Source organism: Lathyrus oleraceus, chromosome 6 (genome assembly GCF_024323335.1).
Source record: "Lathyrus oleraceus cultivar Zhongwan6 chromosome 6, CAAS_Psat_ZW6_1.0, whole genome shotgun sequence".
NCBI lineage: Eukaryota > Viridiplantae > Streptophyta > Magnoliopsida > Fabales > Fabaceae > Lathyrus > Lathyrus oleraceus.
This window is the reverse complement of record NC_066584.1, coordinates 375,260,978-375,279,379: the sequence shown is the minus strand read 5'-3', so window position 1 is coordinate 375,279,379 and position 18,402 is coordinate 375,260,978. Positions and strand designations below refer to the sequence as shown.

Below are 18,402 nucleotides of genomic sequence, written 5' to 3'. Positions count from 1 at the left end.
CACCCTCCAATCTAATTTGTCCTTTTTCGTATCTTTCAAGAACTCTTTTTAGTTGGACAATTTGAAAAGAAAGTGACTCACATTTATTGCATACAAAATTTTGTTTTTGATCACTAATCATCTTTTCTTTTTCAACTTCAAAACCTTTTTCCATTTTCTCAATTTTCTCTTCCAAAACTGAGATTTGTTTCTTTTGAGATGATATAGTTTTATACAAGATTTTGCATTCATTTAATAATTCATTTATGGCACCTTGCACATCATTATCAAAAAGCGAAAAATCATTACTAACCTCATTTACTTCATCATCGGAATGGTGTGAGGCCATTAATGCTAGGTTTGCACTTTCATCACTATCTGAGTCGGATGACGAGCTTATTTCGTTATCTTCCCATGCGACATAAGCCTTTTTGTACTTGTTCTCCTTCTTGCTTTTGAATCCACTTTTCTTAGGTAGTTGAGGACAGTCTGGTTTTATGTGGCCTTGCTTACCACATTCACAACATGTTACCTCTTGCATTGAAGTGGAAGCTTCTCTTTTCTTGAAGTGTTTCTTTCTTTTCGCATAGAAGGAAGGTTTGTCATTCTTACCGAAAAATTTGCCTAGCCTTTTAACAAGTAACAAGAAGTTTTCATCCTCATCTGGATTGTCTTCTTTCTCAATATCTTTGGAGTCAACTTTCAGAGTGATGCTTTTAGACTTCTTATCTTGATTCTCACGTTTTTCAAGTCTTCCAAGTTCCGTCTCATATTCTTGAAGTTTTCCAAACAATGTAGCGGAAGTCATTGTGGATAGACTTTTCTTTTCTGATATTGCCGTCACTTTTGGTTGTCATTCCCTGGTTAAAGATCTAAGCACTTTAAGATTCAATTCATCATTACTTAAAGTCTTACCTAGAGCTTTTAGATGATTTGTCAAGTGCACAAATCTTTTCTGCAAGTCAAGGATGGATTCTCCGGGCTGCATTCTGAACAACTTGTATTCTTGACTCAAGGTATTTAATCTTGATCTTTTAACTTCGGCAGTTCCTTCATGAGTTTCTACCAAGGTATCCCATATTTGTTTTGCCGTTGTGCATGCCGAAATGCGAAAGAATTCATCCATGCTGAGTGCACTTTGAAGAAGATTTATTGCCTTTTTATCATAGAAGACCTTCTTCTTATCATCATCATCCCATGAAGTTTTAGGCTTTGATGAACCAACGCCGTTAACAACCGTTGTAGGAACAAAAGGACCATTTTGGACATCATCCCATATATTCTTCTCCTTGTGCTTCTAAATGAGCCTTCATACGAATTTTCCAGAAGTCAAAGTATTCACCACAGAATAGTGGAGGCTTGTTATTGCTACCACCATCTCTGAAGACTAGATTATTATTTGCGGAAGCCATTTTGGATCGTCTAGGAACAGGTTACCTATAATCTGCTCTGATACCAATTGTAAGTCTGAAATCAGTCTAAGAGGGGGGGTGAATTAGAAACCTTGAAATTTTCTTGTTGTAATGATTAATTTTCTGGTTTATAATGGTGTTTAGGAAAGTGGTAAAGTGCAGAAAAATAATGACACGAAGATTTATCCTGGTTCCCTTCACAATCCGAAGGTACATCCAGTCCCTTTTCCAACAAGAAAGAGATTTCCACTATTTGTTTGGACTTGTACAATGACCAACAAAGACCACCAAGAACAAACTCTTGGATTTCCAACAAAGTCCACTTATAAGAACAATCCTCTCAAAGTGACTCTCTTGTTTCTAGACAACAAGGAAACCTTCTTAGTGATAAGAGAACAATCCTCTCCTATGCACCTCTTACTATTAAACAAGTAAGGATAAAACACTCACTATCTTAATTCCACTAATGATGGAAAAATTAAGATGTGAAGAACAACAAGTGTATAATTTAAATGGAAGTTTGAATAATCTGGAAATATCTGCACATCAATCAAAGGATTGATCTTCTCCTTTTGGAATAATCAATCTCACAATGTTTATAGAAGTGTTCAAATGATGCATATGAATTTTGGACACTTATCTTTGAAAATAGTAAACAAAGAAAGATTGTGAAAATTAATTTTTTAAGGAGGTGATTTGCAATATGAAAAATTTTAGTTTAAATATCCTTCTATGAACCTCTTTAAACAGGTGCAAACAACCAATGGATGCCATTGTAACGTTAAGAAAAATTCAAATTTTAAACTGTGTAACCGGTTACCATGAAAGTGTTAACCGGTTACATGCTAACAAAATCTGCCCAGAAATTGAATTTTGTTTCGGGTTAACCGGTTACCCCAAAAGTGTTAACCGGTTACCACTATTGAAAAAAGGAAAAATTGAGAACTTTTAAAAGTTGTAACCATTTTGAAATAAATTCTAAGTGTCCATATCATATTATGCATGCAACAATCAATTGAACACTTTATATATAAACATTAACTAAGATTAAATTCCAATACCTTTGTGATCAATTTCTCGAGCGACTTTGAGCTATGTATGATTGAAACTTTGTGTGAATTTGCTCTATTGAAGTCTTGATCCATTCTTTGATGATTGACCTTGTACGTGCATCGTTGTCTTCATCAAAATACTCGAGAAGCCATGTCTTCACATAATTTTGGTACCCTAATGGTTTGTTATTGTGTAGCTTTAATAGTCAGTTCTGATTCTGAGTATATGAGGTGCAACGTCATCAGTTTCTGAACAATTGTGTTCCAAATTCCGCTTTTGCGTTAATAATGATAAGTTCTAAAAGATATCAGGTTGCTGCTATAATGTTCTTTATGCTTATGTGTTGATTCACTCCTGAGAAGTTTCTAAAGAGACGTTAGGTTGTTGTTGCAAAGTTCTCTCCAGTCTCCACTTCTGCTTCTGGATGTGACTCTGATTATCAAGCTTCTGAAGAATGGCAAACTTTTGAAGTTTTGTCACTTAGTTGAAGAATCTGAACCTCTCAAGTTAGACGTTGAGGTTATCAAGGTTCTGACTATAGATTCTGAAAACTCTAAAGATACTGAAGATCTTAAGCCAGACTATTAATGATGTCAAGGTTCTGACCGAAGATTCTAAAGTTTCTGAATCTAGCTTTACATTTCTTCATTTTATGCTTCATCAACTTTCATCATAAGCCAATGAACTTGAAGATAAGATCAAATGGATACGTGATCAAATAGTACATAGTACAAATCAAATATTTTTTCCACTACCTGATATCGTGGGCAAGGATAGTACTATATATCACACATGTCATTGAATTTGTCGAACATATTCTAACAAAGGGGAAATGAAGTTAGGACTGTGGAATCCCACATTAAGGCCATTTTGGGCCAAGATTTGTTCGACCATATTGACTATATTGTTATGCATAATAACATTGTTTTGTTGAACATTTCGAAGAACCCGCTCAATGTCTTTGTTCCTCTAAACCATCAGGATCTGAGGTTGACCTAAACCAAGTATTCCACTTCTTCCCTATTTGGGACTGGCTTAGGTCGAAACCCTTGATTTTGGCCTACATTTTCCTGAACCATCCCATTTTCAGGCATTTTTACCTTCCCCACGTTTGATATATGAGGAGTTGGTCGAGGTGAAATCTGGGGTGTGCCAAAGAAATAAACTATTCACCGTATTTGGTTTGTCAATAGTTCATAAGCTTGATTTGTGTTTGTAATCAATGGGTTAAGAATATTTCCCATTTGTTGGGTGAGAGTGTTTACTAACTCCAGGTTAGTCTTGTCCATTTGTTGCCTCATAGCCATCATGGAAGTGGTATTCAATGATGGCATTGTTTGGGGGATATAACCTATCCCTCCAGGTCAAACCATATTATTGTTGGTCTACGCCGAGGCGTTTTGTGGGTTGTACGATGGAACAATTGCCATTGCGTTATCACTAAAAGTAGACATGTTAGTATGTATGCCAACTATCATCGACATTGGCATGCCATAAGGGTAATCCCTATTGTTCATTGGCTTATAAAAACTAAACAAGGGCTTTACAACCACATGGTTGAATAAGGTATTTCCTAATTGTGGTGGGGGAGTTACCCCTTGTGATGGTATCAATGCAACTGACATTGATGACACCACCAAAGCAGTTGTCCTAACAGACATTGACACAACTGCATCTTCAACCATCGATCTGACCGGTTGTTATACTACATTCCGAGGATTGTTTTATGCACTAGTATTATCTACAGAGGGACGCATCATTTTTGGTAAAGACTTTCCACTTCTTAAATGCATGCAAAATACCCAGAAACATTCATGAACGCAATACACATTTTTAAGAGAAAACTATGGGCGTGGCAATTTGTTTACACCTAAAACTATGGGCGTGCCAATTTGTTTACAAAATGAAAATTTTAGCACGTGTCCCACTGGGCGTGCCAATTTGTTTACACCTAAAATTTGTAAACAACTGCTAGTCTCTTATTAAAGGTTACTTGCAGGATCGACTAGGGATTCCTAGGACAAAGTGCTAAAGATTTCGATTTATAGTTTTTCGTTGAAAAAGAATGGTTTCGACTGGGTCGAAAAATTTATGAAGAAGGTTGTAGAGATGTAATTTCGACAATGGTAAAGTAGGAATAAAACAAGAGTAAAAGGACAGTGCTATTAACGTAAGGAATAAAATAAATGGGCAAGAATCATAAATTGAATTGAAAGACTTTGCATTAAAGTAAAAGTGGTGTTTCAAGGTTCATACATTCTCTAAGTGAAAATTATTTTCTCTAGCGCTGGTACTTCGAGTGTAAGTGATTTTTTTTAATGAAACGAACACCCCGAAATTTACAAATGAAATCCTTATTTATGATAATATGGAATAACTGCTTTCTAACGTTTATTTCTTCAGCATTTTCCACGTAAGAGTTATGCATGCATTTCGCCTTTTCATTCCCTCCACGTGTCTTCAGGATAAAACTAAGAAGTTGTTACTTGTATCTGAATAAAACATTTGCTCACCCAAATAACCGCCTTTTCAACGCACTCGATGCTCTCTAAAATAATGTTGTCGAAATGTCTCCAAAAGCCTTTCTAAAAAATACTAAGTCCCATTTTCCTTTAATTAAGACTCCATTCCATGTACACGTCATCAAAAATTCATATACCTATAACTATGACTTGCGTTGAGGTTTTTGCCCTTGTCGAAAATCCCAGTTAATAGTCACTTGCATGTATGATTGTTGTACGAGATTTAGGAGTTTATGAGGCAGGCGTGCAGAAGGAGTTTGGCATCAACATGGGCTCTCACCTTTGTATGTCTTGGCTTTAGAAGACGTATGACGAGCTTGTAGCGGCTGAGAGTTATGAGTCTGCCGCTAAGGTGTACATGCTACATCTATTAACATGTACTCTCTTTGCGGATAAGTCAATTGTTTATATCGACGCCTGATACACGTGCCTGTTCAGTAGCCTCAAGGTTACTAGTTGGGCATGAGGGTGTGTTACATTGACCATTCTGTATACAACTCTTGAAGTGGCGACAATATTTAAGACCAGACAACTTACTGGTTATTTGAGTTTGTTGTTGTTGATTTCTTATTTAATTGTTACGAATAAAATTTCTTATTTCTTATTTGTTATGTCTGTGTTTTGATATCAGTGTTGGATATACGAGCATTTCTCCACCATTTGTGATAAACGGGTGCAACATTTTCCAGTGGGTGCCCCACACGCGAGAAAATGGAATGGGAGACGGTCACATCCGAATGGTGTTTTTGAGTACAGGAGGAGGCTCAATGCACTAGCTGTAGATGATGTCATATGGACACCATACATTGATCATAGAGCTTGAAATCTCAACATCTAACTCGATCAACCCCTTTGTTATCATACGACGAAATAATCTACACACATCCTTCACATCTTCATCCGCCTTCAACTCAATAAGATTGTATTTCGCTCTCCCGTCAGTATCAATCAAATCTTCACAAAACTTGATCTTTCTCACTTTTCTGTTTTCGATATTGGCCAACAATTCATTCAACTTGGACGTCAGACCGACGAGAGATGTGGTGCCATCCGAAAGTCAGAACTCTACGGGAGGTAAAACTCCGTTGAAGTACACTTCTGCCTTAATTAAAAATTGAGGAAGAAACATTTTTTAAGATGTTTTTATCAAACAACATGTGACCCCATATTTATACAATCTTTCGTTTACTCTATACCGTACAAAACTGTCGATGCAATCACAACCATAAAAAACTGTCAGCAAAATCCTGAACGTTTAAAATTTCAAATAAATGACACAACCAAAATTTTTGCTTTAGTTAAAATTTTCAATATCGATTTTTTTTAATATATTAAAATTTTTAAAAATTTCAATATTCCATAAATTTATAATTATTTTTTCCTACTTAAAGAAATTTTATTTAATTTTTGATCAGAGACATTTTTGATAATTTAAAATTACATAGGAATGTGAGGTTTAATCGGGGGTTGCAAGTTAAAAGCACACCTATTTACCACAAAAAATGAGAACAAATATTTGCTCTAAGTTCTAACGAAAAAGAAACATAATCGAATCGAAATAGGAACTTTTGGTAGAAGTTTCCGTCGCGCAAACAAGTCTAGTTTTATCATCACCGCGTTAAGCAAAGCAAAACCCTAAATCAAAAGTCTCAGCGTTTTCTGGGTCATTCCTTTTTCTCTTCTCTCGTGCTATTTCTCACATACATAGGATCCAATTTCAAATTTGAGAAGTTAAGAGTTTTTAGATCAGGAAATACGATGAAGAGGGTCTTCGGCGCCAAAAAGAACAAAGAACCTCCTCCTTCCATTGAAGATGCCAACGAAAGGGTAACCTTCATCTTTCCCTTATCGATTTCATTCAATCAGCGCTAGGGTTTGTTCATACACTCGCAGATCTGGTTCTCTCTTCAGATTTTGAACTTAATTATTCACTTATAACACTATTATAATTATATATTTGCATAATTGCAGATCCATGCATATTTCACAGAATTGGTTTTGATTTTAATTTTTTTTAATTTAGGTTTCTGTAACTCATATTTCTGCTGGACTAAACCCAATTATGTTTTTAAACTGTTGTTATCTTCTTTAGTTTAGTCAATTTACTTAATTTTGATTCTTTTGTTGCTCAACACTTCAGTGTTTGGTAACTTCTGTTATCTATTTGGTGGAGTATAACCGTTGTATGTATTGCAGATTACCAAACGAGGTGATACCGTGGATGAGAAGATTAAGAAGCTTGATGTTGAACTCAGTAGATACAAAGAACAGATCAAGAAAACAAGGCCTGGTCCTACTCTCGAAGCTATTAAAGCTAGAGCCATGCGAGTTCTTAAACAAAAGCGAATGTAAGTAGCTTGTTATTTGTTTTCTTAGTTTTTTTGTGTGGTTGTTGAGTTGTTATATTGTATTGATTAAGCCTTATAGATAAAAGATGGGAACTTATTGTAGGGTTTGAGTATAATCTCCAACTCACTAAGATTACTTTGAGTTTTCACTTTAAATACGCTCAACTGCTTCATGATGCAGCTAATAGTTTTCCTGAACTCAATACATTATACATGAAGTGAATATTATAGTGTTGTTTTCATATACCAATACACTATGCTTTTGATCAGGTATGAAGGTCAACGCGACATGTTGTACAATCAGACATTCAACCTCGATCAAGTTCAATTTGCTGCTGAGGGAATTAAAGATGCTCAACAAACTGTATGTATCCAAGAGCTTAGTTTTCTTTGTGTTCCATGTATTGATTGAACTCTTTTCATAGATCCATCTGTATGACATCTTTATTTGTACCAGCCTTTGAAGATGGTTTTATTCATAAAGAAGGCATACTTTATAATTTTTTCCCTACTTATTCAAATCAAAGGATTTATAGCATAACTTCATCCCACCCTCTCTAATAGCAAGTCATAAGACTTGATGTTTTTAAGCAGCGTGATTTTAGAAAAGGAAAACTTAATCGATTTTCTGTTTCATGATTTATTATGAGGGTGAGCGCTGGCAAAAAGGTGCTTCTTTGGTACCTGTGGTCACAGACGAGGAAAACAGCCTCCCCCCTCTAAAGGGATATGGCTTTCTCTTATTTAATCTTTTCTAAACCCTTCAATGGGGAGCCTTGTGAAGTACCGCGCCACCCTTTTGTTTTATTATTTGTCATTTGGATTTTCATCCAATTTTAATATTCAAATATTTGAATGTCTTTATCTATTTGTAAATTTTCTATAAATTTGACAAAGTCAATTTTATGTCATATGCTCTATTAAGTGAGGATGACTGGGGTAACAATATTCACTATAAAACATTCGTTTGTCTTGGTAGCGCTTTAAGGGGCATGGTTCGAGGTGGAGCTTTGTCTGTATCCTGTTTGGAACCTGCTGCCTACCTCACAAGAGGTAGGGGATGAATGGTTTGTAATTCGGGAGGGTTATCTTCATAACGATGTTATTCACTATGCATTATACTTCTGTAATAACAATCTAGTATATATTTAGGTTCCCAGAAATTGAATGACCTGGAAGAGTATTTTGCCTAGTAGATTATGTAATTTGAACAGAATTGCTCACAAATTTCTTTCTTTCCCTCCACCCCTCCCCTTTTTCAGATGTCAGCTTTGAAGTCTGCTAACAAGGATTTGAAGGGAATGATGAAAACTGTGAAGATCCAAGATATTGATGTGTGTATTGTTTCCTTTTCTTATAGCTTATATCTAGTTATCGTTGAGAATTTCAGGTCTTACTGTTAATTGAATTTGTAGAACTTGCAAGATGAGATGATGGACTTGATGGATGTTAGTAATGAGATCCAAGAGACTTTGGGTAGAAGCTATAATGTTCCTGATGACATAGACGAGGATGAACTTTTGGGTGGTAAGTTAAGGAATTGTTTAAGCTTTTGAGATGTATGTTGGCCACCTTTTTGAGAATCAGCTTTTGAGATTTTACTTTGTTTTGAATTCTAGTTCAAATGAAAAGACAAACTGTGTTCTTAGTGAAATGTTATAAGTTGTTTCATTTGTGGGTTGAATGCTTTGTAATTAACAATCCACATTTACTTTTAGCGAATGATCACTCCTCTAAGGTAGATGCTTCTTTTTTGGTGAAGTATCTAAAATTATCTGTCTTGTTTATTTTGGTTTACCAGAACTTGATGCGCTGGAAGCAGACATGGAAAGTGAATCTGAAGGAGTCCCCTCCTACCTCCAACCTGATAAAGAATCTGATTTGGATTCAGAGCTTAACTTACCTTCAGCTCCAACTGGTCAAACAGCAATGCCACATGGCAGATCCAATGTCCAAGTATAGTATTTTGTTTTTATTTTATTTTATTAATATGAAAATTATTGTTTCTTTTTGTTGTTGTTATTATAATTTATAGCCATACTTAAACGAGTCTCTTCTTAAGGGGGAAATTCTTTCTCGATTCTCATTGCAAACTATATGATTTTACACTTAAAACATTTCTGTGTCTTTATAGAAATATTTTTGCTACATCTTGGTGGGAGCATGTATATTGGTTACTGATGAATAACTTAGCAAGATGTTTTTGAATTTTGTGTGATTGAAATCTAAGTAAAATGTGTACACTTTTCAACTACAGCCAATTTCAGAGCTTAAATAGACTCTGCTCCAATTCCAATTCCAATTGAAGCCGAGTCTATTTAAGACTTGTTCAACACATTATCTGGCTTTTTCATTCTTATAATGAAGAAGCACCTTATACTTTTGATGCCATTTTTGTAAAAATTGTATTCTCCCGTGGATCCTTGATGTTGCATTCTGATTGTGTAACTTGTAAAGATGTGCCTATGTTCCATTTACTTGATTATTATTCAAAGGATTCTGCTTTGTTATTAGTTGTCAATTTTTTCTGAAGCTACTCGGCCTTTTTTATATGGTTTACTAGTTCTAGCTGACACTATTCTAATGTCGAATAGTTTTTATTCGGTCCTGATTGATTTCCTTAATACTCACAGACTGAAGATGAACTGGGTTTACCTGCTGTCCCTCGGGCATCCCTACGCGGTTGAAGAATCCTTTTTATTTGATTGGCGGAGCTGGTGCATACACGAGCTAGACCCTGTAAAGTTGTGCAGAACTTAATAACATTGATTTATACAGTAATTTCATTGCCATCATTTGTATGAAAGCACAATGACACGGGAAAATGAAAAAAAAATATTAGTGGTGTTTGGCATAAACTTAGAAATCGGCAGTTAATAGTTATGGTCAGTAAAATGTGTACACTTTTGAAATACCATTTTATTGTGTGAATCATATTAATTTTTTTTCAGATTTATCAATTTATTTAATATTATCTAAACCATGACAGTTTCTATATGTCTAGTAGATGATTTACTAATGTTTTTTCTTTCTTTCTTTCTATATTACCTTTGAAGTTTTGTTGGTACATCCAATGAAGATTTGTTACATTTGTTTATTTACAAGTGGAGTAAGCTTGTGAATACCACTTGTTAGTTTATTGTTGTGACTATCTATTTTTGGGTTATTGCTAAATTTTTACAATTTTTCAAAGGTCTATATAAAATGTTATTTTACTTCAATTTTTAAAGAATAGAGGACAAATTTCTAAGTCAAGTTGGCTTAAAATTTTCCAAAAATGTTAAATTTTTTTATGGTTGTTTGAGATGAGGGTCTTTAATTAAGGTATTAGTTGAAAATGTTGTTTTATTATCATGCTTTGCTCGAACTGATGCAGAAAGCAGAGTGGACAAATAAATAATTAAGTTAAAAGAGTAAATATCCTCTCTAATATTTCTCTCTATTACTATAACTTTTAAATGTTAAATGTTCATAACTTTTTTTAGATCCATTTAACGGTACACTATTATATTCATATTTTCAAAATCTATAGTTTTTGAAAAAATATAAATATTAAGAACTAACTACTAATTATTTGCCTCTAAAAATTTAGTTAAATGGAACAACATTTTGTTATGAATTAGGCATAAGTGAGTTGGTCATAAGTTTGATTTTCGAGAGCTACTTTTAACCTCCATAGATTATTTAAATACTATACTCCTTCCATCGTGGAAAATAAGTTATTATTTTTTAAGGCGTGATCTGAATACGACACATTTAAACATTGTTTAAATATGTAGCAAGCAACCAGAACCATACAATATAAACTTAGCTTAAATATACAATTGAGGTTAAAAATATGACAGATACATTTATAGCCTACACCAGCTATTGACTTCAAAAGCATAAGGCATACACATACCGCTTAAACTACGTACCATTACCACAAAACAACTACCCTCAAGTTGACATTTTATTCCCCTTCTCTATATTTGCACATTGCAAGTTATATTCAATTGACTCACAATTAATATAACTCTCTCTTTAACCATCATCATAGCCTTTTTCTACAGACATAAAAAACCATGAACAGCACTAACAATTCTGATTACAACCCTTCACAGAACTCAAATATGTTAACATATTATTATCTTGGAATGTCTTTTGCTTTTATTTTTCTAATGATGTTCATAGCTCTAGTTTCATGTTACTGTAACCACAGAAACTGGCAAAACTGGTTTCAATCTAGAGGCAGCAATTCCAACAGAACAGTGATCTCGATGGAGAGAGATCATACCGAGTTGAATATTGAAGTTTGTGCTGAAGAACAAGATGCAATCCTGAATAGTTACCCTATTTTGTTGTACTCACAAGTCAAGCTTCATAAGGCTGATTCAACATCACTCACTTGCTCAATATGTTTGGGAGATTACAAAGATTCAGAGTGGTTGCGACTCTTATCTGATTGTGGTCACTTTTTTCATAAGGAGTGTGTTGCTACATGGTTTAGGCTAAACCACTCATGTCCCATGTGTCGGAGCTCGGCACTTCCAACACCCATTGCTCAAGTTACACCCTTGTCAACTACTCATGATTGAGTAGAACAAACTATAAATGGTTAGAACTTTAGAAGCCTCATCTTTGACTATACTGTTTTATATATACGGTTTTACATGTAATATAGGTTACTTGAATTTGCTTAAGGCTGAACTTTGACGCTTGCAAGTACCATGAGTATTATTAATTCTCTTCACCTTCTTTTCTCTCTACATTTTTCATGAGTACTTCAATTTTTTCAAATATTCGGTTTGATTTCTAAGTTTATAAACCTATTTTTAGTGTTCGAATAGTAAAACCTAAGTATACCACGAACTAGTAAGCATCAATAACATAAACTTTCCATAAAATAAATTCAACAACAACAATGTGAATATAAACTAAAACATCAATTAAATACAAACAAAATCATTCATGAGACAAACTAGTTTCTTCATCAGGTTTAAGCATGCTTATCACGATTTTATCAAATGTCTAAAGACAAATAAAACTTAAACGTATATCATGAAAAAAATTCTCTACCATACACAATACAATTGCTTTGGTCCTCAATAGAGAACATGGTCCATATAGTCAACACGGTTTTGATCAACATGTTGTTGAGTTATCATAGGTTAAACAGAAACGACAAGATCCTTGTGAATAGATTGTGTGCACGAACTGACGCAAGACTCACTCGAGTAGGTGTTGCCTTGGATTTTCGACACAAGCTTTGGATGTAAGATTTGATGATTGTGGAAGATTGTTTTTTGACTTGGATTTTGCCTAGGTCAAAGTGGTCAGTTCTAACTTTGGAGTCAGATATGTATTTTGACTAATCGGTCCTGTCAAATGATGATGGTGATTTTGGTCGAATTTTCAGTTAAAGATCAGGGATACGTAAGTTTTGGACTTAGTGAAATTTAAGTTTCCAATGTGATTTCACTAACTACACACGGTCGAACAAGGCAAACCGATAAGATAATACGGTTATTCGAGAACACGTGGAGACCTGTCAAAGACTTAAGTTGTTGTTTACCTTGAAAATTGGTAAACAACCGCCGATCTTCCAAATTTCTAAATTTGTTTACTCATAGGATCGATCAGATTGATCCTAGGACATGTGCTAACTGTTTTTAAAGTGAATTCTAGTAACTATGAACATTTCGACAGTGTTTGTGGAACTGATGATTAAAATTTAGACAGGAAAAAGCTAATATGAATTAAGGATAAAAACTGTAAAAGAACGTGATGATAACCAAGTAGCAAAGACAAATGTTTGAAACAAAGAAGTATTAAGACTGTTTGAAATAACGAAGTAAAAAAGACAGTTTGAAATAAAGAAGTAAAAAGATGTATGTCTGAAAAAGTAAAGGTAAAATGTATTGCTTCAAAAGAACTAACAATGGTGTAAACAAACATACATTTCTTAATTTACGCTTCCTCTTCACACGGGTACTTGGTAAATTTTACAGACTTTGTACACACTTTGACACACACTTGATCCTAACACTAAGACCCTTTATTTATACTCAATCGAAATAACCGTTTTTAACGACCCTTCAATCACGTCGAGACACATGACACTTTGCATGAATGCAACTATCCATTATGCCCCACGTGTACCTTCAGTAGTTTCAGATAAGAGAAAAATTCCCTCCTTTATTTAAATTTTGAATCTCCAATCGAGAACCGTCTTCAACCATTTGAAGAAATATTTCTAAGTCCTAACTGCACGCTGGCCCTTATTACCCAGGGACTTTCGACTGAGTCTCTTTAATATCATATCCGATCGAAACATCTCTACCCGGTCGAAACATCTCTTCATGGGATTTCCATTTTAGTAATTCTACAGTGGACGTCGAAATTATGAGCTAACAAATTGCCCCCCCAAAATGTTATTTTCGACATATGAGAGAAAAAGACATTTTTTGAGAACACGCTTCGACGCCTCAAACAACTTTGACATTGTGCCAAGTGTTCCAATGTTGCAAAACTTTTCAGTTTCTCCAACTGTCTAGTTACGTCAGAATCATCATTACCTTTTTCCTAACCACGTCTCTTCAGTCCATAACTGAATCTTTTCACTCATCACGTTTCCTAGATTATAGGAAATCATGGGTTCAGACATTAATTAACATTTCTCCATCACACTACCCGAGGAAGACACGTTTCCCACTGTGGACAGTCGAAAGGGCTAAGTATGCCTCTGACTCACCGAGGCACTTAAGCAAAACTCCCTCAGGAGACTTCTTAAACAACTCCAATCCCAAAAGAACATAAATTAACGCTCGATACCTAGTTTCTCGATCAGAAGACGCCGTTGGATTCTGTAGATATTCCATAATTGGTTTCCTCCAATCTTCATTTGTCAGATTGTCTATTGCCAATATTTCAAAGTTTCCTTCATCAGCGTATCCCAACTTTGCTTTTTCTAAGTCTGAAGGGGTTAATCTGGTCGACACAACCTTTCCTCTGACTTCGATGACTTTTTGCAATTTTTCTTTTGAAATTTTATACGCAGATGCAATATGAGCCAAATCGTTAGCCACTTGATTTTCCAATCGAGGTATATGTCGAATATTAGCCATCTCAAATCTTTTTAGCAATCGACTGGCTATTATGGAGTACATAATTAAATTCTCCTTAATACATCTGTATTCCTTTGTGATCTGTTTTATGACTAACTCTGAGTCACCCATTATTTCGACCCGAGTTGCCCCCAATTCCAACAATATTTCAAGTCCAGATTGAGGGCTTCATATTCGGCCTCATTGTTCGAATAGAGACCCTTTACTCTGTACTTGAGTCTTGTTGAAATTTTATTAGGAGAAATAATTAGCACTCATATGCCTGTTCCATCATTGTGACTAGACCCATCAAAATACAACTTCCAAGGTTCTAATTCAAGATAGTGCAGTGCATTTGCATCTATAAAGTGGTCGACTATAAAATCTACTACCATTTGTCCTTTAACAGCCTTTAATGGCATGCACGTTAAAGAAAATTCGGTTAATGCTAATGCCCACTTCCCAATTCGACTATGAAAAATCGATTTGGACAACATATGTTTAATAACGTCGAAATGAGATGAAACATAAACATCAACAAATTTTATTAATGCTTCAACTTTGTACAAGAGAAATACAAGCATAAACACAATTTTTCAACTATGCTATACCTAGTTTCTGCTTCATTTAAGACCCTACTGAGGTAATAGATGGCTCTTTCGATGCCATTATCATACTCTTGAGCCAACATGCTCCCTAAAGTCTTGTCAGACACAGATATGTACAATCTCATACTCTTATTTCTACAAGGTGGCGTCAGGATTGATGGATGACTCAAGTATGCTTTAATCTTATCGAATGCTTCTTGTTGAGCCGACCCCCATTCGAACCCTTCCTTGTTGAGTCGAAGCAATGATGAAAAAGCTTGTGTCTTCCCACTAAGGTTTGAGATGAATATCCTCAGGAAATTGATCTTGCCTAGTAGTGACTGCAACTCTTTCTTCGTTGACGGAACTTTCGCTTCCATTATGGCCTTGGTCTTATTTTGGTTATTTCAATTCCCTTTTTATGGAACACAAAGCCTAAGAAATCCCCAGTCTGCACACAAAAAGCGCATTTGAGAGGATACATTTTTAGAGCATGCTTTCTCATCCTTTCGAAGTATATTCGAAGATGGTCTATATGACTCTTTCCTGAAACATACTTAATGACAATATCATCTATTTAGATTTGCATAAAAATCTCTATAAAATCATGGAAGACCAAATTCATTGCTCTTTGGTAGGTTGCCTCAGCATTTTTCAAACCAAAAGGCATCACCACCCATTCGTAGGTGCCTAAGGCTCCAGGGCATCAAAATGCTGTTTTTGAAACATCCTCTTCTGCAATAAATATTTGATTATACCCAAAATATCCACCGAGCATGCTTAAATATTCATACCTTGCAGCAGAATCGACTAGCATTTTTGCCACTGGCATCGAATATTCATCCTTTGGGGTTGTAGTATTTAAATCTCTAAAATCTATGCAAACCCTCAAAAAACCATTATTTTTTATAACATGCACAATATTAGCTAACCATTCGACATACCTGGCTGTGCGAATGAAATTACAGCGAAGGAGCCTTTCGACCTTTTCTTTGATCTTCGAGAGTATTGCTGGTGCAAATCGCCTTGGGTTCTTCTTAATAGGCTTCTTTCCAGGCTTGATTGGCAGCTTCAATTCGACCAGATCTCTTCTCAAACCAGGCATCTCATCATAGTCCCATGCGAAACAGTCTTTGAACTCTTTCAATAACTGGACCACTTCAACTTTTAGTTGAGGATGGATATTGGCGCTAATGTAAATTGGTCGCTTTATCAATCCCTTTCCCACGTCTATTTCCTCTAGTGGATCATGAGCGAACATTTTAGCATTTGTTGTTAGCGGATCCTTCTCGAAACCCAAAGGCTCATCGCCGTAGATAGCGTCGAGCCTCTGGCCTTGCTCTTCGTTTTGACCCTTGTCAGGTGGCATTGGGTCAAAGTCTTTACCATGACCTATTGGATGAAAAACTTCATTGGCTTCGACAACCATGATTTTTACCTCGGCCTCTAAGGCCAATTGTTGCTTGTTTTCGGCTATGTAAGCCGAAATCCTTTTTAATGTTGCGAACTCAGTCATCAACACTGAATTCGCTTCCCTAACCCGTGGGTTCAATTCCATACGCTCCTAAGTATCCAAAGTCATCTTCACATACTATTTCTATGTCCCAATGAAAGCCATTGTAAGGGTGCAATGACAGGGAACAATAAGCGTTGTCATCAGGAGTAAATGCAAAATCGGCCGAATCATAGGGAGCGATATTGGCCAAATGCTTGTCGAACTGGCGTCTGTTGGTATGATTGATAGGGATTTTGAAGTACCCTTGATCTGCCTCTATATTTTCCACGATATCATCTGGACGCCAAATATTTATGCTCTGGTGCATTGAGGATGGGACAACTCCGACCCTATGTATCCACTCCCTTCCAAGTAACAAATTATAGTTGACCTTTGTTTCCACAATCATAAACATTGTGGATCTTGTGACCGTTCCTACAATTAACTCAACTTGGATGACACTAAGGGTGGAGCCCACTTTACCTTCGTAGTTGGTAAGCACCATATTATGAGGTTTGACATCAGTGTCATACTTGCCAAATTTCCTCAGCATGTTATGAGGAATCAAATTCACGGTTGCACCACAATCCACTAAGATTTTATTAATGAGGACATCTTCGACCTTCCCAGTAATGAATGGAGGCTTAAGTTGACTCTTCATAGCCTCGTTGGATCTCTCGAAGAAGGCATTTTGCTCTTTGACGCAACCATTATTCATCACATAGTAGCATACTAGCTTATGAGTAGCCATCTCTCTTTCCGTAATGCTGTCGGTACCCTCAACCTCAGTGATCCGGTCGAACTCCCTGGGCATCACAGACACCACACCGACTAATATATCTAGGGAAGCCTCAGATCCTGAGTCGAAATTATCAGTCAACATCTCATCTTCAGCAGCTGTTTGATTATGCCTTTCTCTGGCCGCTTCTGCTGGATCGTTAAATTTCCTTTTGTCGAAGCTTGAGTTTTCCCTTTGTCTCGCAGGTACGTTAGTGCTAGACTCAACTTTATATTTTTCACCAACATCCCTCTGGGCTTTCCTTCTCCTCTGCTCCTTTCTCCATTGAGACCTTGTCATAGGGTTTTTTCCTTTATAATTCTCAGAGACATGAGAGGTTCTCTTCTCGGCCTGAAGTTCCCTACGGTAAGTTAGCGATGAACCTCTTTCAACCTCGAAGCTCTGCCATTTCCCTTGACTGCATTTCCTTCCATTTACTGGCTTTACCCACTTCCCATTTGACACTTCTTCATTGGGTTTGAAAGAAATAGGTTTAGTGGCAGGACCTTTTCACTTTGCTTCACCAAGTGTCACCATCGACCGTCTTGGATCATGGTATCTCCTTGGGTCGAAATCCCTCATGGGCTGAACAGCCGGTTGACTTTGAAAAGCTTTGTGACCCCCTTGGTGATTCTCTCTCCTTACCCCTTCGAGATTTTGGGCCGCCTTCTTGTCGAACACAGCGATGCACCAAGGGCACAACATGACTTCTGATTGCTTCTTCTGGAACCTTCGGAGGAAGTCACACAACATTTCATCCTTTTTAGGGAAGGCGATTTCATTATATTCTTCCTGTCGACATTCATCGTCAACTTCCATGGAGGTCTCCTGGGATATATCAACCATATTAACCTCCATGTTGATATCATCAGTGATGTCAAACTTTTGGAATTGTAATTGAAGGCCCTCAGTGGCCTTGTCTATCTGCACGAAACCATAAGTGATTTCTTTGGTGATTATCATCAGTTTGGAACCTTCAGCGACCCCAGCGTTAGAGACATCAACATTTTTGTTGGTGGCATCTCCCACAACTTTTTGAATGAAGTCATTAAGAGATTCCTGATCAAGGCATTCATAAACCTTAGCCATAACAGGTTCGTTGACAAAGTCTTCAGTGACTTCAGTCATGTCGAAATCATCAGT

At 36.1% G+C, this 18,402-nt stretch overlaps 2 protein-coding genes across 2 annotated transcripts; both read left to right on the top strand.

The window, feature by feature from the left end:
• The first annotated feature begins 6,433 nt into the window (after positions 1 to 6,433).
• On the top strand, positions 6,434 to 10,264 carry LOC127091280 (vacuolar protein sorting-associated protein 60.2). The gene is made up of 7 exons (XM_051029873.1): positions 6,434 to 6,793; positions 7,163 to 7,314; positions 7,585 to 7,678; positions 8,577 to 8,648; positions 8,730 to 8,841; positions 9,116 to 9,270; positions 9,948 to 10,264. Exons 1-7 carry the CDS (start codon positions 6,725 to 6,727, stop codon positions 9,999 to 10,001), a joined length of 708 nt encoding a protein of 235 aa, XP_050885830.1. The 5' UTR covers positions 6,434 to 6,724; the 3' UTR covers positions 10,002 to 10,264.
• A 116-nt stretch (positions 10,265 to 10,380) lies between these two features.
• On the top strand, positions 10,381 to 12,140 carry LOC127091281 (RING-H2 finger protein ATL70). Its single transcript, XM_051029874.1, has one exon. The coding sequence runs from the start codon at positions 11,379 to 11,381 to the stop codon at positions 11,889 to 11,891; it is 513 nt and encodes a 170-aa protein (XP_050885831.1). The 5' UTR covers positions 10,381 to 11,378; the 3' UTR covers positions 11,892 to 12,140.
• The last annotated feature ends 6,262 nt before the right edge of the window (positions 12,141 to 18,402 follow it).